The following is a 26,022-nucleotide window of genomic DNA, read 5'->3' on the forward strand; positions in this document are numbered from 1 at the left end:
TATAAAATCCATGCTATATTTCAATTCAATTCAATTGTATTTGTATAACGCCAGTTCATAACAGAAGTTTTCTCAGGACACTTTTCAAATAGAGCAGATCTAGACCGTACTCCTTATAAAATTATTTACAGAGACCCAACAGTTCCCACCATGAGCAAGCACTTGGCGACGGCGACAAGGAAATGAAAAAGGGGTAGCCGTGACTCAGTAGAGAGAGCAAAGGGTGTCCACTAACTACAGGACTAGCAGTTCGTTTCCCTAGCTTTCCCTGTCCATGAGTCAAGGTGTCATTGAGCAAGACACTGAACCCCCAGTTGCTCCCCAGGCACTTATGGCTGTCCACTGCTGCTACTGTATAGGATGGGTCAACTGCAGCAGACAGCTTTTGTTTCCATGTATGTAAAATGCTTTGAAATGACAATTAAGGCTGAAAGGCCCTGGTTATTGGTTATAGTTATTATTACAAAATGCAAAATAATAAAATAAAATTCAGACAGACAAAAACTGAACATTTAAACTTTTATTAAGGTATAGATTGATTGCATTTTAGCAAGTTATACAACAACTACAACACATGTAATATCTTTTTCAATTTAAAGCTTTTTGAAATGTGGTTTAAAAATCCACACCATCACTCCCTTTAATCAAGCATTGGACAAATGAAATCAGTAGAACTGTTTTTTTACATTTAATTCACAAATATAAAGCTTTCATTACATCTTCTTTTTAAGATGCCTGGATCCAACAGTCTTCTTCCTTTTTTTCTTCCCTTTTGTCTTGCATTTGTCCAAATACCCAGCTGGCAACTCTGGACAGCAAGATTTTGCCGTGTTTTTGCATTTACATAGGTTCTTTTTCCCTGTTCTCACCTGCAATGAGTTGATGAAAGGTTAGTTTAGGAAATGATGACAAGAAAACTGAATAAGCAAAGCTGTAAGTTTTACTTATTTAAGTGCTTAATATGTATAGTTCAGTCTGTCTTTGCAAGTTCTGACTATGGATAACAAGAATGACGCTTCAAAGTTACTTTCAGTGTCATGTAATATGACATTACTTTCACACTGGAGCTTGTTATTTCACTGCATAACAGTGTTATTTACTGCTCAAGCTTCAAGCCAAGCTCTACTCCAGGTGTCTCTATGTGAGGTTGTCAGCTAATACACAGATATTACTTTTTAAGTTTTTATTTTGTGCTTTCAGCATGTCTACCAATTTCAGTGAATAATAAAGGTAATAGGCAAAATGTATCCGCTAATGTGACAATTGTATACACTATATGATTTTTAGAAACTGAATCCTAGTTTGGTTTCAGTGCATTTGACAGTCATATTAAATCTGTTTGGTAACGCAGGTGCAGCCATGATAAATCTTTGTTGCATTTTGCACTTTGGTACCTAGAGTGTCTTTATTGTTCACACAAGCTTATCAGTTATTAATTAAGATATGAATAAAACATATTTGAATTATACTGTAGCTGACAGCCACTGAGAGACAGTGCCTAATTGTCAGCCTGATTATCTTTACTGTCTTTATTAGTTCCTCTCATTTAAAATAAATGTTATTGAAATTATTCTATTCAATAGATGCGGAATATGTAATTGTAGGTTTTACTACCTAAAGTAGGTAATACTATCAAATGAAACAAAAAGTAAACATTGCTGAAAGACTACAGTAATATTGCTTCTTCATTACAAACTCAAAACAGTCAAATAGCTTCCAGTCTTTAATAAAGAGCCACTTGTTAACCAGTAAATGTATGGTCATTATGATGAAATCAGAAACCCGTTATAATTGTCACAGTGATTAAACTAAACTAAGTTTAACTAAGTTTCTCTCTCATTTTTAGCGTATAATGGCTTTTCTTTCTTAAATTATTTCTTTAATAGAAGCTCCAATATTTATTTTCTTCAAACCTCAAACATTCTTTGACCCTAACTCAATTAAAATTCAAGGCACACTTCAAGGAACATGCAGTACACACCCAGCAGCTTAAGTTTCTAATATTTTGTCCACCCATACGTACATAAAATACATAACTGTGGGTTGGCATCATTAGATTAAAACAGGGGTTTCTACTCATCAGTGCATGACATGCAGTGACATGAGCAACACTTAAATGAAAAAGGAACATGCATAAAAAGGAAGGAAGCACAAAGCTATTTTAATTGCGACTTATTCTGCACAGCACAAACCACCAAAATACACAGAAACGCCAACACACTAGTACAGAAATAAGAGGGACAAGAAACAAAATGTGTAAAGGTCAGTGTTTAATGAATACTGAACTAGTAAACTTCTGATTCATGGTAAATTATGTATTATATAGGTGTCATTAGATTTTAGTGTGAAAGGATCCCTAAATGGACAAAACTGCAGAGATCCATTTTATAAGATGTGGTCCCATGAAACCCCAACATTGTTTTTGCTGGTAGACACAATTTTATACTGAATCACAGAAATGTCTGTATTCTAATAAATGTTGACTTTAGTCCTCACAAGGACCTCTAGCAGTGCTTTTGTTAGCAAGAAAGACTTTCTTTCACATTTTTTTTCACATCACAGTATGTCTATAATGGTGTTTTTGTGTGTAAATAAATAATAAATATATGCACAATTAAATAGTTTGAAATGAGCCATCAATAAAAAAGAATAATAAAAGTGTGCTGTACTGCTCTTCTATCATCAGATTAAACTCTTGACTTATTGCTGAGGTTCTGGTGAGTGCTGTGTTATCTCTTCGCCATCAGTGTGTGACAGCTGAAAACACATAGTGAGAAACGGTAGGCTAAGACGTGAGAGGACACTGTAGACATATAAGAACAGAGAGAGCAGAAGCAGACAGTTTCGGCTTCAAATAAGGTCAGTAGGTTACATTTTTCCAGGGAGTCCACTGGCTCCAGGTGGAGAGCACCAGCGAGTCTCTGGAGCGAACCCTCAGCTTACTGATCTTCTTCGGTATCAGGGCAGATGATGATGAACGTCCAGTCTAAAGTCAGAAAGACAGGACGCACAGTTAGAATGACATGACAGACACAGAGAGATCACCAGACTTTTGTTTCAGTGCGAGCTTGCATGTACCTGGCCATCATCTTTCAACTCGTATTCAATCTCATGCTCCAGACTGAAGAAGCTGTAAGGAGTCGACCAGGTGGACGGTGGATCAATGGTCACGTTCAGTTCCTGGTCCACCTCCTGACACTTGACAATCTGGGGACTATCGGGTTGAACTAGAGAGAAGAAAAATGGTAAGGAATAATAACAGTATATATGGAAATGAACAAATATTTGGCTGAAATACTCACATTTATTCACAAAAGGGATTTACTGATGAGCAACGGCTGTTTACTATTTAATCTTGATAATATTCTGCTGAAATCCTGTAATGTAGCTCAGTTTCACTTAGCTTACCAATGTCTCTGAGATAAAATCTCTTGGTTCTCCGGAGAATGGAGAGGTCATTGATGGCCTCAGCAGTGAGTTCAAGCATGGTGCTTTCCTCTGCATAGGGTGAAAGGGAGTGGGACAGTACAAACTGGAATCCCCCGTCCTGGAGCTGTTCACTGCTGCTGACCCAGTGACATGACTTTCCACCTTCACTGCTACGGAGGCAAGCAGTAAAACTGACACTTTACACCCTATTACACATTACTCATTTTGGGCTCTTTACTATAATTTTTTCTTTCTTTACCATTCATGGCCCAATCCGAGGCGCACTGCTGTGTATCCATCGCGGGTCCACTTACAGGTGAAGTTACAGTCATATGACTTTGCCCGACATCTGATTAAAGAATCTATAAAGATACACAATTTGGGTGAATACAAGTTTAATGGAAAATGTTTGGACTTTGTCACACCACAAAATTAAGAAAATATTACTAAATGTGAGACATTAAAGTGCTTTAAGGAATGCTTCAGGATGTGTTAACTTTCAGTCTCATTCTCTAGAGAAATATTTCAGACATGAAGAAAGTTTGAAGACATATCTGAGAGATTCCTGTCTTTTACAGCATATGAACAATAGAAGAAATTCAAAATATCTCACCTAACTCCTCTTCCTCCTCATCCTCCAGCAGTAGATAGGTTGATGATAATTTCTCTTCTCCTCTCCAGCAGCTGTATTCTCCCAACACAGGCGTACCTACTTCGGACACTTTCAGATTTTGACCTTCCTGCTGGATATTGTCCTCAGAATCAACATCCTCCATCTCTTCACTGGGAAACATGCGGAACTTCCATGTGACCGCTCCATCAGCCTTTGATCCACAGGTCAGTATGACATTTTCATTTGTTTTTGCCACCACAACTACACAAACATAGATATAGACAGACAGATCAGTCATTGACATGTCAAGACGAACAGATTCAGAACTCCTAAAAAATTGTGTTAGAAAACACATGTGGACCAAAAATAACGCGTACAGTTTTCTGGAAAGTTGTTGAGTCCATGTGCTCCTGTGAGGCTGATGAACAGAAGCCCAAACATCCACAGTGACAAAGTCTTCTGAGAGAAAGCAAGAGGAAGATTGTTAAAAATGAATTATTCTTGCATTAAAAACTAAGCAATTATACATGAATCTTCAATTGAGAAATTATTATATTATTATTATATATATTTACATTATATATTCAAGTATCTAATCCCCTGCACTGACTTACAGCAGTTGTTTCTTACCATTTCAGTGAAGATATACTGAAGTGAAGCTGTGGTAATCGAAGTTCAGTTGTAGTAATACTGATGATTGTATGCTCTTACTGCCCACTGACCATCATATTTATATGCTTGCATACCGCATGCATCATCGTCATCATCATCATCATTATCACTTCCATCATAGCACATTGGAGAGGTGAGACAGAAACTGAACTATACATATAGCAAACAGAAAAGAGGCTATTGACAGAGGGGGTAGGCAGAGCATTTCCTCTGTATACTTGTTTTGCATGTCAAATTTTTGTAAACAGACTAACTGAGTTTCGAAAAAAAGGGACTGAGAGATGAAGATAAGAAGTGTGCACAGTGGGGTGGGGGGTTACCCTCAGCTTTTAAACTGAAATACAACATCTGAGATATATGGTATCTGATTAACAAACCTGGAATCACACAAAAGGACACACAGATGCACACCCACACACCACACACACACACACACACACACACACACACACACACACACACAGACAGATGAACACATACAGATGAAGTACACAGATATCATACCATTGGATTTTTACAAAGAGATTATTGTTAGTCTTTTTGCTCTAGAGTTCTTCTTTTTCTCTGTTTTTCCAGTCATTGAATACTTTTTTTAAACCTAAAAAGCCAAAAGAAATCACTGGTTGCTGCTTGTCAAATGTGAATATTTGCTGTTTTTTGTCTACAATAACAGTGAATGACACATTTTTGGCTTTTGGGTTGTTGGTGGCTTTGGGAGATTGTGAGGGACATTTATCACTTTATAGATCAAACGATTTGTCAATTGACTGAGAAACTGATCGTCAGATTCATCAGTAATGAAAAAATTGTCACTTTCAGCCATACAAATGAGATTGTGTATAGGATATATTTACAGTAAAAGGTCTGCACTTCTGTATTTTTACCTGAATTATCATATTTCCCTGATCCTAAATCAATTCCCTGACCCTTAACCCTGGACCTAAATCCAGGATTATGAGCATTATTTGACCACAGAGGTGACCAGCAAAAATATAGCCCTTTTAGAGGTTTTTCCCCATTGTAAGAGCTTTGTGGGGATGTTGATGCTTTAAATTATGCACATACATACACCCACACACCCAAACGGGAAAAGAGCAAGGGACAGACACCAGGACTTTCCCTGGCCATAACTTTGTACGGGGCAATCCAAATGTCTATGAAAGGACTAGACATTAAGATCACAATTGAAAAAAACACATGAACAAAAGTTGTTAATCTTCACACATACGTAAAGCATCCTGTAATGTGTCAAAAATACTTTCATTGTAGAACAACTCGCTGCTGTGTTAGTATTTGGTGTACTCATTCTATGGTAACAAAAACACAACGATTCCTACATTCAGGTGATTATACACTAATGAAAACATACCTATGAATATTATATTCCATGTCTGCCAATATATCGTCCTAAATGTTACACTCTGGACCTTAAAGTTTTCACATTATAACATGGCAAATGGTAAATGGACTGTACTTAGCGCCTTTCTAGTCTTCCAACCACTCAAAGCACTTGTACACTACATGCCACATTCACACATTCACACACTTTCATACAATGATGGCAAATGCTCCTCACAAACAGAAACTAATCCATTCATCCACATTCGATACACAGCATCAGAAGCAATTTGGGGTTTAGTATCTTGCTCAAGGACACAGCGACACAGCTGGAGGACACGGGTATCAAACCGCCAACTTTCTGATTACTGGACGACCCGCTCTACCTCCTGATCAGTCACCCTAACAGTTGAAAAGTTTCATGTTATAACAATAAAGTTACAACGTTATAATGGAAAAAGTATTATGTTATGAAGTCATACTGATCCGTTTTATTATTTGCTGCTTTAAATATTTAGCAGAATCTCCCCTCTACATTATTATGTCATGCATATTCTAACCATTTTCAAATTCTGCAAAACCTGTTAGTTCATTTGAACAAAAATAGTTGGACTGAGGTTTCAGTTCCTCCTTTTCTTTTTAAGATATTTTCTCTGCCCTTTTGAACAGTGATAGCTGGAGAGAGACAGGAAAGGAAGGGGGGAGAGGATATGATATACAGCAAAGGGCCACAGACAGATTCAGAGAAGTAATACTTTCAACTGTACAATGAGAGATACTCATATCTATACACAGTATATGTCATTAAATAAATGTGTTCTTGTAGGGTGGATGCTGAAACTGCCCTTAAGCCCTTTCTTGGGCAGCCATGATGGGTTTGTTAAGTATCTGGATTAAAGTGATCTCGGAGCTTGGCATAGTGTTGAACGTTGTGTAAGCTAAAAGATGAAAATCATTTCATATGCAAGTAAGACGCTGAATAAAGTGAAATGCCAAAAAAACAACAACAAATGTATGACTTAGTATGACAGAGTATCAGATACAGTTAAAGTGGACGACCCTCCCTCATGTGTAATGCCAGAGTTAGAGCCTCGTTAGTGCTGATGAAAAACCTTCACCCCCAAATCAAATATACATATTTTATCTCGTACCTGCTGTTTATCCATGTAGATTGTTTTGATGTAGATTGCTGAGTTTTGGAGATATCGGCTGTAGAGATGTCTGCCTTCTCTTGAATAAAACAGAAGCAGGTGGCACGGGGCTTGTGGTTCTCAAAGCACCAAAAAATGTTTTCTTCCAGAAATCATGACCTGTGGGGTATTGCACAAAAGTAGGATAAAGAAATCCAGGATAAGTGAGCAAGCGCGGCTTGACTTAGCCTGCTCGGCGCATCCTGGCTTAATCGGTTGCACGTTTGCCGAGCCAGGATGAAAAGGCGCGGCTATGTTAAGCCAGGTGTAGATAGTCGGGATAAGTGCGTGTTCACGGCATACTGAAATAGACCTCGCGATCGCTCACAGAATCACCGATGGGAACATGGATAAGAGTCACGCTTCGTATTTCACGGCCGCTGAAAAACAGCTGCTGATGGAGTTCTATGAAGAGGTGGAAGATAGAAGAAAAAAAGGCAATACCAATGCCATAATTAAAGAAAGAGAGAAAGCCTGGCAGACAATAGCGGACCGGCTTAATGCTTAAGTAGTCCAAAACTGTACAATGAATAAACAGTGCTCCACTGGAACTGTCATCATTAGGCTACAATTAAAGGACTAAAGGAGTTACTTTAAGTCCACTAATCAACTGTTGTACACTTTGCTTTAAATGTGGCAAGTAGAGGTTCATGTTACTCAGAAAATGTAAAATATGATTAAGTGCAAACAATTATCCACAATGTGTGTCATTTAATCTATTTTTATCTATTTTATCTTTCTATCCTTCATAAAGAACCAACTTGTCTGGCCATAAAAGGACCTGGCAGCAAGTTAAAGTTAAATACAAGAACATTTTGCAGGCTGGAAAGTGACTTTAAAGTAGATAACAGTGAACAAATGAGGTGAATAGATTAGGTATCTGCTGACTTGTTGAATGTCTATATGATTGTAGCAGTTAAAAAAAGCCCATAGAACTGGCACAGGGGGCCCACCAAGCCAGGATATGTGCTGCAAATGGTCCCTTTATTGAGGTTCTCTGCATCCCCAACAGAATAAAGGAAGCTCCCACTTGCAAAACATCTCAATGTAACACAGACCATCTGTGATACAGTGAGAGCATGGCTTCCTGCCGTCTGGTGCTGTATTTTTGGACCCAGCAGCCTACATAAATATCTTAGTCCATCACCTGAGAATCTGTATCTCTCAATGAGATAGTCATCTCCAACAGCCAATGGGTCTGACCTGTCCCAGAAGACTCTTTCATGACTAAATGCTCGTCTGAGGATTAGGGCTTCCTCATCCAGTACATCCTCCAAGAAAGGGCAAGCCATTATGAAGAGGGAACAGGTGTGAATAATATATATATATTATGGCATGCCGTTTAGGAAATGAAGCTTTGAATATATGAAATGAATCTTGGATATACTGATAAAAATGTGAGAATACTGAATGAAATTGAAAACCTAGTTGTATCCTTTTCATCAAAGTGATAGCCTTCTGAATTAGCTGGTTTTACAAAATGGCATCAGTTGAAATATTACAATACTTTCTTAAACTGGAAAACTTTTTTGCTTTTTCTGTCAGGATTTAGCCTGAGGCCTGTTGTAGTCGGCCTGCCACCATTAAAAAGGGAGGGAACTTCTTCGTCAGGAGAACGGTATTGGGCACGGGTACTATGGGAAGGATTTTGGCCCGTACAAGCACTTGCCAATGAGTTAATAATGTCCTCATTGCTCAGTATTGCTGCCACAAGGTTCCTGACTGACTCATTCTCACTTCTACAAGATGACAGCAGTGCCTTGATTGACCAGTCAAGTTTCATTGAATATATTAAAAGATTCATTCAATATATTAAAAGTTTCATTCCATATATTCAAAGATTCATTTTATATATTCAAAGATTAATCTCTTAAACGGTATGCCATAATATATATACTATATTGCCCTTGTCACAGATTTCATTGAAAACACCTTTGCAACTTCATCAGCTGTGTTTTGTAATCTCAATTACTGCAATAAACACATATTTATGCAATTTGGCAAGCAGTCTTCATTAGCATAGCAATATAACACTTGTCCTGAGTAATAATACTACCACTTGAATCAATATAAAAAGACTGTTGCAATTACAAACAGCCAACAGATTTAAATGAAATGAGAAATGACAATATATATGTAATATTTTAATGCAGAATAATTAAAATGATGCAACATACTTAGAAAGACCATGGACATGCTGTAAAACACATTAATTCCTCACAGGACTGACGGTGGAAATACAGGTGAATCACTAGGATTAATCTTAGCCTGGCTGTTAGCCTGGTCTGGAGCAGGCTAACTGCAGAGAATAAATCACCATAGTAACTTGGCCGGGATAAGTTTAACCTGCTTTCATGCAACCGACTTGAGGCTAAATTAAGCCAGGATAACCAACATATCCCGGCTTAATCCCTTATCCTGGTTTTGTGCAATACCCCTCTGGTTTCTCAAGACAACGGAACTTCTTTCTACCGAACTACACCTGCAAACTAACTCCAGCTATGTCAGTGGTGCTGGGTGAGATAACTTTACAACCCTGTCAAGGACACCATTAATGTTCACATTCAGCACTCAAGCCTCTCATCCATGAGTACATGCACGCTTTCCTCTACACTGTGATAGGTAGTTCCTACATCAAACTGCTCACAAGATCTGTGGATTATCTTGAGTTTTTCAAATGTATTTATTTTTTTGTTGCTTTGATCAATAGTGCCGTCTGGTGGCATTATATTTGAGAGAGGCCGCCATCTCTCATTAGCGATATCTTTAAAACTGAACTGCCCCTGTAATGTGTTGCTAATGTTTCCACCAGAGCTTTGGTCATTTGTACATTTACATAAAAACTACATCTTAAGCCAGGATGTGTAGTACCTAAGATGACCTGATGTTTGTTTTGCATCATGTATGTTTTTTGTTTGGTACAAATGTAATGCTCCAGTTTTTAATTTCTAAAATAATTGGCTAAATAGTTTCTTTAGTCACACCTGTGATTCAATATACAGTATGTAAATAGGAGTTAGGTGCCTTCTTTAAGTGTGAATACAAATATGATTCAAGAGACATGCAGCAAATACTGAACTTTTCTGTCTGACTTGATGTCTGAACTGAATGTGTCCTTTTTTTCAGCTTTGAGTATCATGGAACATACATATTTGAAATATAACCAATGTGGCCATCTACACAGGACTCTTGATGTCCTGCACTTCACATGTAATTGCAACATGAAGGTTCTTATCAAGCTTCTATTTCCTATTAGCGATGATTTCCAATAACGAGTCACCTGTAAAGATTTAAAGGACTACGACAGTGAGCTTGAATATAAGTAAACCAACAAAGCAAATGTGTTCTTCCATTAAATATTGCACAGAAGTGGTGGGGCATTAAAGACATAAATTGAGAAATTTAAATGTAATCTTTATTACATGATTAATTCCACCAAAATATTTTTGTTGTGTGGGCATCACAATGCAGGAGAGGCAGTGAGAGAAAGAGAAAGGTTTGCACATTCCACTGAATTAAATAAATGTTACTTGTACAGCAAAATGAGACAAATCAGACAAAGGAGTGGGTAACAGTTGCCATTAAAAGTCAATTTTACTTGTTTTTTGCCCAGTTGTCAAGGTTAAAAAGCAGCTTTTGTTTGTTGCCACAGAGCAATAACAGATGAAGAATTACAAAATGCTGCTGTGTCAAAGTACTGTGAAGTCAGGAGGAGCCTTGAAATGTTTGCTGGTGTTTGTTAGTTTGCCTCATCCTTTGAGGCCTCATCAAAGTTTTCAACAAGATCTGAAAATGGAAAGAGAGGGATGAAGAAGGGTTACAGACGAAGATAAGAAAATGTCCCAATCTTAAAATGTATTTAGCATAAAGTATAACTTAATTACCAAAACTAAAAAGATTATATATGCCCCATGCAATAGACGATGACGACTACTACTACTACAGCTTGTTCTACAGTATAGTATTATAGAACATTAAAGAACTAACGCAGCTCTTTGTTTTAAAAGGAGATGTGTAGACTTGGTTACCTGGAACCTCATCATCCTCCTCTTCAACAGCAACCATGGGGGCTTTGATGTCTCCAACTATGAGCAGGAGAAAGAAGAAGAGCAAATTGTGAACACATAGCACACAAAACTACAACTGATGCATGATAACAGATCAGTGAACTGTTGTGGGTACCTGTTTTGGGCAGGGTCTCTGCTAATCTCCTGAGGCTGGTCAGGCTGTCTGCTCCCAGCTGGTTTAAGATTCCTGGGAGCATCTCTGTGAGCTGCTTGTTCTCAGCGTGCCCTGTGATCGTAAAGGTGTTGGCTGCCAAGGAGGCCTGAACCTTTGGGTTATTGAAGTGGATCACTGTCCCCTGGTTTGTGAACATATTCACCTACAGTAGAACACAAAAGGAATTGAGAGGGGAAGAAATGAAGAGAAAGGAGTTTGAGGGTCAGTGTAAAAGAGGATCACTAAACAGCAAGTAAGACTTTGCAAAACAACAAACAGATAAAGATACTGACTTTAAAACTTCATAATTCTTCTGATCGGGATAAATAAAGTCTATCTATCTATCTATCTATCTATCTATCTATCTATCTATCTATCTATCTGATCACTTTTGTTATTTTTTTCAGAAGCTGACAAGACAACAACTAGTCTCCAATCAATGATACAACACCATGCTTACAGAATTCATCACAATTCAAAGGGGTGAAAAGTCTTCCATTTGTATTTTTGACTGCTATTTAAATTACCAAGATAGACTAATATGACATAAAATATACTGTTTTGGCTCTTTTTCCTTTACCAATTGTTTATTTAACTAATTGATTGAGTACCAAAACAAAAGACATCAAGAAGCTTCATTTAATGACAATCATATTACTTTTCCAGTCCCATTTGGGCTTGAGTATCATGTTATATTTCTTACTTTATTACTGATCTACGATCATCAAGGTCAAGAAGAAGACCCGTCTGCCTACATATTGCTGTGCATGTCAGAAAGTCGTGCTGTACCTCTTCAATGCCAGAGATGTTGTTGACTCCCAGTTTCTTGAGGGAGAACTGCAGCTTCTTGTCATCTGCTGTAGCTGTTCTGTGCACCACCTTCTTCTTTCTGCGGGCTGACCCCTGCAGAGAAAATGATGAGATATATGAAACCATAACCCAATGTCAGGCCTCACAGACAACAAACATTTTCATTCAAGTAATTTTCCAGTATATACTCCAGCTCACCTTGCCGCCTATGCGGACCTGCGCCTGCAGTTTGGCGAGCTTCTCCTGGTTCATTATCGACTCCTTCATCTGGCACAAGACACAACACATAATCAAATTTAATATCTGCTCACAAATATTATTTCCCAGTTATTTTCTCAGTTAACACAGAGCTGGACAGCACATATAGGTATTACACTGATGTAACAGCACACTAATAGTTTGATCTTGAGATGAGACTGGTGGTAGATAAATATGCATTAGGATATACAAGTAATGACTAAATTGGCAGTTAATAAAACTGTACCTAAGGGTTTATTTCAACAGTTCACTAGAAGTAAAAGGGGTTGGTCATTTCAAAGAAATACCGAACCGGGACAGAACCTCCCCAAATCGCCCCCGTCGTTTGAGTTTTGGCACAGCAAGCTAACAAGAATACACAGCTGCCAAAGCCCAAAATAGCTGCAAACTTTTTAGTCTCGACTCAAGTTCTGCATGAATCAGACAACCAGCTAGTTAAAGTTAGTGCCTAAGTTAAGGTTCTCTAAAGCTAAAACAAACCAATTAGCTTCTAACTTTAACAGCTTACTTTTCCAAGTCTGCCCTAACGAGAAGATGTGCTGTTGGCTCATGCTCAGTCTTTGATCCTCAGGGCCTGTGGATCGGATTTTAACCCGGGTTCTGGTACATTTTGACAACTGGACTGTCGGCTAGGTTTAGCAAGCTAAGCTAAACAGCTAGCTTAGGCCTCTTTAAGCTGATGCTAGCCTTCAAGTATTATTGACATTTTCCTCTCGTTTCAACGCGTAATGTGACACAGGGACCTGCTGCTTCGTTACAACGTCAACTTTATATGAGGCTGCGGCAGCTTAAAGGGTTGGTGAGACGTGAACTGACCTGGGAGAGTGTAAACACGAGGGCCACACAGTCGACAGAGGCTCGGAAAAAGGGAGGAAGGAGTGAAGGCCGGAAGTGACGTACTCACGATCGTTAACTTGCCGGATGTGCAAGTTAACGATCATAATCATCGATCATAATTCAGCGTGGCTTACATCTTCATTATCTCTCTGTTTTCTCTGGTTAAATCTGTGCTGTCAGGGTTTTGTAGTCACTGAAACTGACGTATGGAATTTATAATTGTATTATCTTTTTAAAATAAGATATGCTTTTATTTTTAAGGTGGTAGCTTTATTATTCCACAAACTGCTATTTAATATAGTAACGCTGCATATATGTGTCAAATCACAGATTTTACCAAAAAGGAAATATATATTTATTTAAAAAAAAGCTAAATAAACTAAAGTAAAGTAATATACAGGTTTATTTAAAAAAAAAAGCTAAATAAACTAAAGTAAAGTAATATACAGGTTTATTTAAAAAAACCACCATCAGTGCCATTTGAAATATTCAAAGAGGAAAAGAAAGTGTTAGAGGGTTAAGGCTAAGATTGTGCCTCCTTTCGGTGAACAATAAAGGTATTCCGTAAAGGAAGTTGTCACGTTTAATGTGGAGAGTGAAATTAAATAATCAAAGGGCTTAACAAAATAATGGCAGAGAGGGTGGCAAAGGGAAGCCAGCGGTAGACACTTCTTTTCTATACAACCTAAAGTTAGGAAAATATGTTTATGTGATTCTCTGTCCCGTAGAAACTCTGTAGACTGAGGTTGGGTCATTGTGGGTTAAATGATTCTTTGTACATGATAGGAAAACATGTTTCTGGATTGTGTGAATGTGGGATCCTTGAAACAGTAGGGCATGTTTTCCTATGATGTTGAAGGTATAGAGAAGAGAGAAAGGTATTATTTGTTAGACTGACAGGACCTTGGAGCTGAGGCTTATTCTGGTGTATCTTTGTTTGGACACAGAGAGAAATACAAATTGATCTCCAATGAAAGTTCTGCAGTTTCTACATGAATTTAGATCTGAATCTGGCCTGTGGAGGGCAGTAATACACTTAACAGCGTCTACACTGCCGAGATCCTATAAGAAGGAGAAGAAGGAGAAGAAGAAGAAGAAGTTGTCACGTTTGTAATCATGGCGTCCTCCATTGCAACGAGAGGCAACGTGATAACGCTTTAAAATGAGAAACTTTCTGTTTATTTGGACAACCAACATTGGTATCATCTAATTTAAACGCGTCAGTCTTAAGAACTAACCCTCCGGCAGTCCCGGACCTTTAACATTAAAAGGTGAGAAGCACCAGGATGTAGTTTAATAGGAAATGCTATCCGGCTAAAGCGCAGTGTGCTAACTAACCTCTGCTATAAGCACCGGACACGTTGGCTCACACAGCAGTCTAATAATCCGCTTCTGTGTTCAAACCAGTCCCTTTATGTTTAGATATTAAGACAAGACTTACTGTAGACATTGTTGTTTGTTTTTTACAATGCATTCAGCTCTCTGTGTACAGTCATAAGCCTCACGGAAGATACCGACTGTCCCGGAATAGTGAACTCGTTAGCTTAGCCTTTGCGGATCGCAGAGTTTGGTTGGTTTTGATGCTGTTTGGTAAAAACTGTAAACTGTTTCCATTAATTCCGTGTTGTTGAATTTGTGGCTTTCTTGTTGCCGGCTGTGGATCAAAGAAATATTTGCTGAGCCAATGAACTCCTTTTATCCAGTTTACCACGTTTTTTTTAATTAGCTTTAAGGTCGTAATAGAAACTTTTCCACTTTCTTTAACATTAACATATTATGTGTGGCTCCTTGCTGAGGCTATATCATGTTTACACCTGTAGGGATTTAAAAGGTGAACTAGCTCAGGTACCGTGTCTCTTACTATATGTTAATATCCATGTGTTAATTTTCTGTACTTTGCCAGACAGAGTATCTCTTGATCAGCACTGAAATGGCTTCATTTAAACCTACGAAGATCCAAGTCTATCCTAAACTTGGAGAGAAAGTCACACAAGACACACTGTACTGGAAAAACTATAAGGTGAGTCTCTTCTACTGTATAAACTGTCTTATTATTGCTGTGAGAAAGAATCCTGAATCTTAACAATGCGTCTTTGTTTCTCTCCTCACAGGCTCCGGTCCAGATAAAAGAATTTGGAGCAATCACAAACATAGACTTCTCCCCAGTGGCTCCACATAACTTTGCTGTGACAGCCTTCACTAGAGTATGTTGGCCTCTCTTGTATGAAACAGTTTAGTTGTGTTTATTCAAATGAATCAGTCTCCTCATAAAACAACTGTGGTGTCAGTCAGTGCTCTAAATAATCAGATATTAAGTGTGCAACATTAGTTTGATGTTATTAATTGTCTTCTAAATTCTGAAACTGTCTTTTCTACAGGTCCACATTTACGGGCCATTCTCCCAGGAGCCTGTGAAGACATTTACGCGGTTTAAGGACACTGCATACAGTGGGAGGTTCAGGTCAGATGGGCAGTTATTCGTGGCTGGATGTGAGGACTCTGTGGTACGGCTGTTTGATGTCAGCGGGAAGGTGGCACTCAGGATGTTCAAGGGGCACACAAAGTAGGTATTCCACCGTAGTGTATTAGTTGTGCTGGGTATTTCAAAATAGGCTTAATTTGTCCCTCTTACCAGATACCTGCAGTACCTACAGAGTAACGATGCACCAATATTATTTCACTTATATTATGGCCGGTGTTTATCTTTTGTGTCGCATCATTCAACTTGGATATTGGAGAAATAATCACCACTGTTGTCCAGCACTGGCACAAATTGCACACAAATACTGACGTGCTCCATGCAGTAGCATGACAAAAAAAAACTCTACACATGGTATAGATTGAAATCAGCATACACAATATTTTTTTGCTTATACTCTATCATAATAAAAAAATTCCGACCTTTCACCATCATTCTAAGCTGTTTCTCTTCAGGGATGCAGGAGCTTTTACACTAGCTTATTATGTCTTTTATACATTTGTTGGATGATGATTTCTTGAGTGATCCATCGACTGAATTTCATGATGATCTCAATAATTCTGACAACCTGTAAACTTGCTTACACACTTTAAATGTCTGGTCATGAAAGTGAACTGATGTACATTTTGTGTCATTTTATTTCTGCTCAGGGCTGTACACGTAACAGACTTCACCTCAGACCGTTACCAGATCCTCACAGGGTCAGACGACTACACCTGTCGACTGTGGGACATCCCGAATGCCACTGAGCTCACCACCTACCAAGAACACACAGATTACATTCGTTGTGGCGTCACAAGCAAACTCAACAGAGATCTCTTCATTACTGGTGAGATGGAAACTATATATTTTTTAAATGGTGTGAGGGGAAAAAGAGAAACAAATAAAAAAATAAATAAAATAAAAATAGGCAGTTACTAACAATTGATGTTTTCATCCTAGGATCTTATGACCATACACTGAAAGTGTTTGATGCCAGAGCTGATAAGAGTGTGATGACCATGGACCACGGCCAGCCAGTGGAGAGTCTGCTTCTTTATCCTTCTGAGGGACTTCTTATCTCTGCAGGTAGCCAGCAGTATAATGATCGTGTTCATTCAGCGCATCCAGAAAATGTGCCAACTTGTCAGGCCCTAACAGTGTTTAATGATTTGTATGTATTTGTGTCCCTCAGCCTTGTTCAGGTTGAAATAAGTTATTGCGCAATAAGGTTGGGTGTTGTGTTTAAAAAAAATAAATAAATAAATCACACCCCCTGTAGTTTCATCTGGAAAAGTAAAATGATGCCCAAAAAGACAGCGATCATGCACAGATACTACATTATATTTACTGGTGTTTATCCAGAGCATTAAAAACATTCTCTGTATCATTTCTTTAGGCGGGCGCTATGTGAAAGTGTGGGATCTGCTAAAAGGAGGGCAGCCTCTGGTGTCGCTGAAGAACCATCACAAAACTGTCACCTGTTTGTGTCTCAGCAGCAATGGACAGAGACTGCTGTCAGCTTCTTTGGACAGGTACAGGGACAGGTGTATGTACAGTATGCTGTCTGACATGCCAGACAAAGGAAAATGTTCCATACTGTGGAAATCAGATGCCACTCTGTTATGACAGTTGGGTACTTTTTATAAGTAATTTATTATTTGAACCTTATCTAACGCAGAGCTTTTGTTTGTCTTGCAGGCATGTGAAGGTGTACAACACAACCAACTATAAAGTGGTCCACAACTTTGACTACGCTGCCTCCATCCTCAGTCTGGCATTAGCTGTAAGAAATTACATTTAACCCATCATCGTGTTTTACTGTTAGTTTTTCATGTTTGAAGGTGAATTAAATGTATAAATGTGTATTTAATAACATTATGGGAAACGCCTATTAACATTAAAAAAGCGAATGAGTTATAAAATGAAAGCATGGATTTAAATTGGCTTGTGTCTGTGGTGCACCCTCATAAGGAGCTGTAATTTGAGACCAACTCTGCCACTGCAAAGAGATAGATTTAGTTTCTGCAGCAGCCAACAGAAATACCTCGTACTGCCAGAGATTTCAGTCCAAACGAGATGAAACGGTACATCCTCTCCTCTAGTGTTAGCACAAGGGTGTAGGGTTTCGAGAACAGCATGTGCAACTTCAGAGACCGAACTGGAATTGTTTTACTTTGAACTTTCAGTGCTTTTGAATTTTCCCTTTCAATCGCCAACACAGTCTTTGAGAAACATGCACTTCTAAAAAGAAAGGCTGTTCAAGCTAGACCCACGAGCCATACCAAAGCATGCACCAAAGCGTGTGTGTTTTGGGATCAATATTCATACATTTTATATGATGTTATTGTTACATCAGTCATAGCACAGAATTAAATCAGTTTTGTTGGGCCTGCTCTCTGCTCCTCAAATATATATTTATAAAACTATGAATGTCTTTCTCCACAGCCGGATGATGAGTCCATTGTTGTGGGTATGACCAACGGCATTCTGAGTATCAAACACAGGAAAAGCCTTGAAGAGTCAAAGGAAATCTCTGGCCAACAGAAGCGGCGACCATCATATCGTGTTTTTGTGAAGGGGAAGAACTACGTCCCTAAACAGGTAACTTTACATTTGCTTACATGCAGTAGCTGAGGGCAACAGTCTGAGATGTGATATGGTCAGTAAATATTGTGATTATTCCCTTAGAGACACATTGACTGAATTCTACAAAAGACAAGGTCAAAATGTCTGACAATGACTTTTTATTTCTGCACACTGAGTTGTTATATAAGGGTTATGGGACTGTTTTTTTTTTTCTTCTCATTGTTAATTCATTTATTGGTTCTCCATTATTTTACAGGATGATTATCTCGTCAGTAAGCCAGTGAAACAGCACTTGGCCAAATACGACAAGCAGCTCAAGAAGTTTAATGTATCGAAGGCTTTGGATACAGCACTGGAGGTATACATTATATTTATTTACAACGTTAGCAACATGGGTAAATCAGTTGGTATTGCTTTCTTGAGGTTATTTCTAGTTTTTAATGTTGTCCTTTTTATAATTTGCAATGTAATTAAGTGACACGGTACTGCAGCATTTCCCCAGCATTTCGGAATTTACATTTTCTTTATAGACATGGATGAGACAGAGAAAGCCAGAGATCACAGTTGCTGTTATAAAGGAGCTGGATCGACGAGGAACGTTGAAGAATGCTCTGGCAGGAAGGGATGAACAGGGTCTCTCTCACTTGCTCAACTTCCTCATAGGGTAAGATGCATATAAACCTAAGTGGACTTAATCAAGTATTGACATAATAGTTATTGGATGAATTAGATTTGGCTTAAACCTTTTTCTGTTTCTGCTCCAGGAACATGGTTGACCCCAGGTTTGCGCCTGTCCTCGTAACAGCGGCTGACATGATCCTGGACATCTATCAGTCAGTGATCGGCCAATCACCAGTCGTGGACCGACAGCTGCTGCGTCTGCAGGAGCTGCTGGAGAGAGAGATCGACTACCAGCAGGACCTCGTGGAGGTGCTGGGCATGTTGGACACAATGTTCGCCTCCTCCCTCCCTAGGAAGGAAGTGCCATGCTCTGGCATCAGTAGATCTAATGGCCTGACTCAGGGAGAAGCAAGTACCACAAGACCACAGATTCAGGCCACCTGAGGCTTGAAAGGGGGGAAAAACTGCTTTAGACTGAGTTAGTGCCTTTACAACTCCAAAAACCTCTTTTTGAAACTTCCGACAGAAATTTCCTGTCGCGACTACATGTCAGACTTCACCAAACAAACATTTTGGTACAGGTTTTAAGAGACTCACTCTGGTGTTTATATCTCAGCGTGACTGAAAACACAACAGGCAACAAAGAGAACATGCATTTACTGTATGAAGAACCTTATGTGTGAATGTAAATGTTGGTTTTATTGGAAGTCTTGTAATTACACTCGTGTGTGTGTGTGTGTGTGTGTGGGTGAGCCATGTCTGCTTTGTGTTTTCCTAATATTTGGCATTGACAAATGTTTTATAAGCAGATTAAAATAAATATTTGTAATATTGAAACTCAATCATAATTGTGTTCAAATGCTTTGGGGAAAAAAAAAAATCTCAAACTCTAAACTCACCGTGTTAACATTTCCTCTGACGATGACACAGATTTCTACATGTAGGAGTTACAGTATCAGTATGTTTCATCGCCTTCCATTAGAGGTCGCTGTAACCTCAAAGAAACAGTTAACTTTCGCACACAAGGAGGAATTTGCATTTGAGCAGACGGAAGACAGAAAGCATCAACAGTGACAGAGAGGAGAGGAGGATGCTGGAGGCTGCAGCTCAGAATGGAAACAGCAGCTGCACCGACTGAACGCCATTTCTCAACTTGTAGCTTTGCCACAGACAGTTGAATTATCGCTTAGTTAAAGGAGGATGAATCGGAGTTAGGTGCTCCTTTTCTGTGCCGAACTGAAGCGCGCTGACAGGTTTCTTCTGCCGGAGTTTGAGCTCCTGTGTAGGTAGGTACATCGATAATGTTAACCCTTTTCTACTAGCTGTTGACTTTTCAACGTGTCTCAATAAAATCACAGGAAACAGTTTTCTAATAGGCCAGCACTGTTCAAAGGGTGGAATATATCCCTCCAAGAAAAAGGTTCAATTTTATCATGCAGCTAAATAGGTCAACATTCAATTATGAGTTAAATGCATTTGAATCATTAAGAAAAAAGCACACAAACGTTTCTAAAGCTAGACTGTTGTATTTAATAATAATTATCCCATATAGTGCCATGAGCAGGTTTCTGTACTCTCCTCTTGGTTTGTTCATGCTTTGCCTTTGCTGACTGTAACATTTGATTTATTATAATTATACATATGTGATTAAAAATTTAAATGAACAAGAAAATGTGCAATTTCTGGAAAAATTGTTTGAAAAAAGACCTTGCTGTTGTGTCCAGTTTAGGAAGTGGCCACTGATAAGGAACAGACCTGAACCCTGCAGCACTGAAACTCAATAGAATTCCTACTTTATCACACAGACAGACAGACAGACAGACAGACAGGAGTAGACTACACAATGCATGCATATCGGGAGTTTGGGCATATTTGGTGTTCTGGTGCTGTCTCTACACACCGAGGTAGAAATCGTCATTAAAGTCATTATTCACATACTTGAGATCAAAAGATGATCCTGACACTCTGCTTGGCACAGATACCGTTTGATAATCTTTTTCAGGGTCAGAGGAGCAGGCAGGATCACTAAACTAACCAAAGAGGAGTCACATGGCCACAAAGAGTTTTCCTTTTTAATATTTGTCCTGCTAATGTCTGTTTAATATCCGTGTTTGCCTGCAGTTGCTGTGCGGATGGAGCTGAGCAGAAGGAAAGTGCCTTTGTATGTGAGTATGTGCTCCAGTTTGCAGTCAAGTTTGTGACCAGCTTCTCCAATTAATCTCAAGAGTTGGTTATCCCTCTGGAAAATCTCTGCAAATTGAGTTTGGAATGCAGTGAGAGATCAGCGGCCTCATTTATAAAAAAAAAAAAACGAAAGTCTGTGGCAGAGATTTTGTGCTCATGACCAAACCATTATGTTTAATGAAAGCATCATATCTGAAAGGATACAACTGTGTTTTGTTCATGCATCAATACAGTACATGTAATTTCATCAAGTTCACTAAAGTAATTGTGTGTACAAAATAAGACTGCAGATTTGGCAGTAGGGTCGATGAGGGCGCTATGATGACAGGAGGCTGATGTTTTTCACTTTGATCAAACAAGGACTTTATTGGTCTTTGAATAAAACATTTCTAGGTTTTTGCCGGTGGATTATTTGAGCACTGAATCATAGTTTCTTAGGAGGAAAATAATGGTATCCATCAGCACAACGGTGACAATAGCAGCCTGTCATTTGTGTATATAACTAGCAAATCAGTAACTCTGTGATTCATTCACTGTGATGTTTTTTATTTGTATTTTACTCGCAGTCGGAAAGGAACTTGTGTTTGCTATCAGTTTGATTTGTGATGTCTCTGGTCATGTTGAATGGATCTGTTGTCTATGAAGTTAAGCTATAGTCAAACAGGGCAGGACTGGAGTCAAATATTGTTTCATTGGTTTCAGTTTGGTATCTTTTCGATGTACGCAAACATTATTGAGGACTAATGTTTCTCTGCACATCAAAGGGGGGGTTACAGTACTCTCACTGTATTCAGTCAACTGAATCCTTTCTAATGTGACGTTATTAATGCTGTTTTTTTTTTTTACTCAAGGTTACTTAAAGGTTACCAAACTTTTAATGGGTTTTAATGCCATCTTGCCCATTTTCTGTCATGACACACCTACTCCTCAGATACTGTGCTTGCTTTCTATAGAGGCCCACAAATGAAATAATGAATACATTCATGCACTCAGTTTCACTTAGTGAAGTCTCGAGAAAAATGCTAACATCAGTGTGCTAAGATACTCACAATGACGATGCTAACATGCTGATGTGTAGCACTTATTTCTTGCTATGTTCCTCACTTATTAGCAAGCTAACATTTGCTATTTGGCACTAAATGTAAAGCACAGCTGAGGTTAATGGGAATGTCATTAGTTTTGCAGGCGTTTGGCTGAAAAAACAAATATGGGACACCTGCTGGTGGCGCTAGAAGAAAAGTCCACCTCCACTTAAAAATGTTTTTCTTCTTCTTCCTAATGTTTGAACTTTACCAGGATACATCTTGTATCCATCAGGGAAACCTGTCAGACACACACTACTGTTCAAAGCAGACTTGTGTATATGTCTTCATACATGTATGGAGGGGATCCGCATAAACTGATAGCTTTGTTGAGCCCAAGTCAAATTTCCCCATGGGGGCTATATATCTATATCTATCTGTCTATCTTTAGGAGATCACCAGTTATTATGATTAATCCTGAGTAGGACACGGATGTTTATACCAACTAATGGCCATGCATCCATTTGTTATTGGGATATTTCATTAAAATCCAGATATCAACCTGCTGCTGGTGCTACAAGGGGATTCACGAAAACCATTAGGATACATTGTCTGAGAACTATGAATGTATGTACAAAATGTTATGGCAATATAGCAGATGTTTTTTATTAGATAATTAGAAAGTCATTAGGATTGATCTCCTGTGCAGCATGTATGGATTCCAAAATGCATGGCTGTCCATCTAATAGTTGTCGAGACATTTCACTTAAAAACAAAAATGTTGGGCGCCCGGTTAGCTTTTTTTTCCTTCAAAGTCCATTCCTATCCCTTTATCCTCTGCCTCTGGTATGCCCAACTAGCATTTCATTTAGTGGCCACAGTATCATTAGTGGTCAACATCTGGTCAATCACACAGAGGTGATGAGTCTTTATGAGGGCACAGGAGAAGTTGTGTAGACATTATAAAATGTGGTAAACCTAATGTTCTCTCTGGGAAAGAATAGTCAACTAGGGATGAAGAAATTGATCAGTGAACCTGGAGGTGGGATTAGGTGAGACATGGAGGCAGGATTACTCACAGTGTCTCTATCTGAGACAGCGAGAGAAGAAAAGAGAAAAGCCTCTCAGCTTCATGGCGTGAGAAATCAGGTCAGCTGTTGAGGTGATGCAAGGCTAATAGATAGACTCTCCTTAGAAAAAGAGAGAGCGGCTACTTAAAAAACACACTCTCTCTCACACTCTTATATCATCCAACATCTGTGATGTTCATTGCAGTTAAACTCGTTATGATTTACATTTACATTACACATTTTTGCTGTACTTTCTTTCCTTCACCCTGTCTCCTCTACTCCTGCCTCAGTCAGTTTTGTGATATATTTCCCAGAATAACTCATACAGTTTATCTGGTGGCTGCATTGCTGTCTGGTCTATTCAGGCCACTGTAGGTGGACAAATTGATATCTTCTGCAATAGATTTTTTCTTGGTTGCTGGTGGAAAGCAGCAGGCTACTGGCATTGGAATATGTTTTTTATTCCGAGGGACTGCAACTAAAAGTGGATATTTAGTCTCAATATTTAAATAGTAAAAGATTGGCCATCAAACTCAGTTACAGTTTAATTAGATATCTAAACACTGCAGACATTTATTCAGAGTCAAAAAGGTTACCATCAAACAAACACAAAATGTTTAAAGCTGCACAAATGACTTTGTCTAATGTGAAAGGAGTCACTTATGGTGACAAACTTACAGATGATTATTACCTGACGCTGCAGTTCTCCTCAAAGCTTTTTAACCTTTTTCAGCTAATTGTTCTGGTTATTTATTTGTATTGAGTCTCACTGTAATACTGATACTCACTGTCTCACTGTGATACTGAAAAAATCGAAGAGCCACATGACACACTACCTGCCCATCACAAAAAAACAGACTGGCAAAGTTCTCGACTAGCTGGTGAACATCGTGGAGCAGTTTAGCAGCTAAAAAGCCAAATAGTGCCAAGAGTTGGGAGAGACCAACAGTTCTAAAAGAAAGCGACTGTTGGACTCAACAAGACACAAACACGCCTCATTTATCCTTTATCACCTTTTTTATTTTTTTTTTTTTTGCATTGTTGGTTTGGCATAAAAGTAGGGTTGTTCCAATACCAGTACTGGAAATTTCTCTGATAGTGCCTAAAATGCGGTTTCAGCAAGGGTGCGTGTCTGGCACTGATCTGATACCACGAAATCTCATTATTTCTAAAACAGAAGGAAAAAATGGTATCCATCCTGAACTGCATACTTGTCTGTGTTTTTGATGTATTTAAAGTGTTACTAACCTATTGCAGAGGTATGCAATGTAGTATTTTATTCTTATATCACACAAATATATATGTAATATGTATGTGCTAAATCCATTATCTACGTTCTGTAGTTTTTAATAGCACAGTGGATCTCTATATAAAGCTTTTTTGCATTATATGTCTATGCCTGGATGACTATATTTTTTATGTTAACGATTTAAATGTCAGTACCAACAGCAGGGATTGAATGTCTGGTTAGATTTGGTAACCTTTTTACTTGTTCTTTGTTTCGATAGCTCCAGATTGAAAATCAAAATTGTGTCAATTTTAGACAACTTTATTTAAGTTGTGAGTATATTTGACTATGTTGTCCTCCTTTCCTAGAAAAAAGTATTAAAAAAAAGAATAATGTTGGTACTGGTATCAAAGCTCTGGTACTGTATTAGCTCTAGCATCAAACAATGTCAAATGATACCCAACCCAATAAATAAATTACCCAGAATCTTAAGAGCTCAACCTTGGCCTCTTCAGTGAGGATTTAAAGTCTCATGAGGCTGATATTTAACTTCTTTTTTTTTTAAAGGCTGCCAATCACTGTATATATCAGTGTGACTGATCTGCCCTACTTCACCTTCTTCTGTCTCACATCACAAGTCTAAAGTGTTCTGGCCTGTTGGGATCAGGGCAGGTCTTTGCAGTAGACATTCCTGTTTTTATTGAGTGGGAATGTTTTATTGTACCCTCAAGAGGAATGTTGTCAAGGGATTTGGTGTACTTTACAGAAATGTAGAACACTGCATCAGAATAGAGTCCTACTCTAAAGTGAGCCTGTATATTTAGGAAAATAAATATTTGTTCCTCTCTAGCATATTTTTTCTTTATTTTTGCTCTCTCAACCTCTCTCACCTTTCCTTATCTCAGGGCCAGGCGAAGGTATTTGCATTGCTGGAGGGTTTAGACACGGTGCCGGAGGATACAGAGATCTATGTTGTGTTGGAAGGATCCACACTGGTCCATGTAACCAGGGCTCAGAGTGATGTCATGCTCTGCTTTATAGTGCCTGGTATGTGCATGTGCATGTTCACTATATACTGTATGTATACGGTATTGCTGTGTTACTGTATGCATGTTTTCATGTTTTCCATAAAAAAAATGAAAATGTATACAGAAAACATGCTGACAATCCCAGGTTTTTCCACTACTGTCTGTGATGTACTCAGGAACAGTCTATCACTATTTGAATCTACACACACACACACACACACACACACACACACACACACACACACACACACACACACACACACACACAGTCTGTGACTAGTGGTCTGGAAAGGCACAGAATCTTATCAGCTTCCTCTCAGGAGGGAAACGGCTCCATAAACAATATGTCAACATTACTGAGCCTCTGTGTAGGTTGACAGAGACAACAGTCCTGTGGGACTGTGCTCTGTCTACAATAGCTGGACTCTTAAAACCAGATCTCCTTCTCCATCAA

At 38.6% G+C, this 26,022-nt stretch overlaps 4 protein-coding genes across 11 annotated transcripts in view; 2 read left to right on the plus strand and 2 right to left on the minus strand.

Moving 5' to 3' along the window:
- Nucleotides 1-505: 505 nt before the first annotated feature.
- Nucleotides 506-9,033, minus strand: si:dkey-88e18.2 (interleukin-12 subunit beta). Its single transcript, XM_051423713.1, has 8 exons — nt 7,204-9,033; nt 4,420-4,501; nt 4,043-4,303; nt 3,689-3,791; nt 3,409-3,599; nt 3,079-3,227; nt 2,873-2,986; nt 506-869 (listed from the first exon to the last, which is right to left on the minus strand). The coding sequence occupies exons 1-8, from the start codon at nt 7,216-7,218 to the stop codon at nt 714-716; spliced, it is 1,071 nt and encodes a 356-aa protein (XP_051279673.1). The 5' UTR covers nt 7,219-9,033; the 3' UTR covers nt 506-713.
- A 1,602-nt stretch (nt 9,034-10,635) lies between these two features.
- LOC127376640 (transcription factor BTF3-like) lies at nt 10,636-13,445 on the minus strand. Its single transcript, XM_051423719.1, has 6 exons — nt 13,348-13,445; nt 12,472-12,540; nt 12,253-12,366; nt 11,425-11,626; nt 11,271-11,327; nt 10,636-11,028 (listed from the first exon to the last, which is right to left on the minus strand). The coding sequence occupies exons 2-6, from the start codon at nt 12,538-12,540 to the stop codon at nt 10,982-10,984; spliced, it is 489 nt and encodes a 162-aa protein (XP_051279679.1). The 5' UTR covers nt 13,348-13,445; the 3' UTR covers nt 10,636-10,981.
- A 1,007-nt stretch (nt 13,446-14,452) lies between these two features.
- On the plus strand, nt 14,453-19,878 carry utp15 (UTP15 small subunit processome component). Of its 2 annotated transcripts, none has more exons than XM_051423710.1 (12): nt 14,453-14,639; nt 15,272-15,388; nt 15,480-15,572; nt 15,747-15,931; nt 16,498-16,676; nt 16,790-16,915; nt 17,226-17,361; nt 17,528-17,612; nt 18,275-18,430; nt 18,672-18,773; nt 18,946-19,079; nt 19,180-19,878. In XM_051423710.1, exons 2-12 carry the CDS (start codon nt 15,299-15,301, stop codon nt 19,478-19,480), a joined length of 1,587 nt encoding a protein of 528 aa, XP_051279670.1. In that variant the 5' UTR covers nt 14,453-14,639; nt 15,272-15,298; the 3' UTR covers nt 19,481-19,878. The 2 variants fall into 2 exon arrangements, with proteins under 2 accessions (XP_051279670.1, XP_051279671.1); XM_051423711.1 differs by having other exon boundaries at nt 15,276-15,388.
- A 104-nt stretch (nt 19,879-19,982) lies between these two features.
- Nucleotides 19,983-26,022, plus strand: part of LOC127376633 (rho guanine nucleotide exchange factor 28) — a 41,628-nt gene continuing 35,588 nt past the window's right edge. For all 7 annotated transcript variants that reach the window (XM_051423698.1, XM_051423700.1, XM_051423701.1 and 4 more), the window contains exons 1-3: nt 19,983-20,322; nt 21,158-21,201; nt 25,446-25,587. In XM_051423698.1, coding sequence (XP_051279658.1) covers nt 21,169-21,201; nt 25,446-25,587 — 175 coding nt within the window. In that variant the 5' untranslated portion in view covers nt 19,983-20,322; nt 21,158-21,168. The remainder of the gene's footprint in view (nt 20,323-21,157; nt 21,202-25,445; nt 25,588-26,022) is intronic.

This window comes from Dicentrarchus labrax, unplaced genomic scaffold (assembly GCF_905237075.1).
Source record: "Dicentrarchus labrax unplaced genomic scaffold, dlabrax2021, whole genome shotgun sequence".
In the NCBI taxonomy this organism is placed as follows: Eukaryota; Metazoa; Chordata; class Actinopteri; family Moronidae; genus Dicentrarchus; species Dicentrarchus labrax.

Excerpts from the sequence above, each read along its gene's own strand:
- si:dkey-88e18.2 (XM_051423713.1), bottom strand. Across the intron at positions 3,600-3,688 it reads CTCGGATTGGGCCATGAATG|CAGTGAAGGTGGAAAGTCAT; the intron begins GTAAAGAAAGAA and ends TTGCCTCCGTAG. Across the intron at positions 3,228-3,408 it reads ATTTTATCTCAGAGACATTG|TTCAACCCGATAGTCCCCAG; the intron begins GTAAGCTAAGTG and ends TCTTCTCTCTAG.
- utp15 (XM_051423710.1), top strand. The coding sequence starts at position 15,299 with ATGGCTTCATTTAAACCTACGAAGATCCAAGTCTATCCTAAACTTGGA. Across the intron at positions 15,932-16,497 it reads ATGTTCAAGGGGCACACAAA|GGCTGTACACGTAACAGACT; the intron begins GTAGGTATTCCA and ends ATTTCTGCTCAG. Across the intron at positions 18,431-18,671 it reads AGAACTACGTCCCTAAACAG|GATGATTATCTCGTCAGTAA; the intron begins GTAACTTTACAT and ends ATTATTTTACAG.
- LOC127376640 (XM_051423719.1), bottom strand. The coding sequence starts at position 12,540 with ATGAAGGAGTCGATAATGAACCAGGAGAAGCTCGCCAAACTGCAGGCG. Across the intron at positions 11,627-12,252 it reads ACATCTCTGGCATTGAAGAG|GTGAATATGTTCACAAACCA; the intron begins GTACAGCACGAC and ends GTTCTACTGTAG. Across the intron at positions 11,328-11,424 it reads AGAGACCCTGCCCAAAACAG|TTGGAGACATCAAAGCCCCC; the intron begins GTACCCACAACA and ends TCCTGCTCATAG.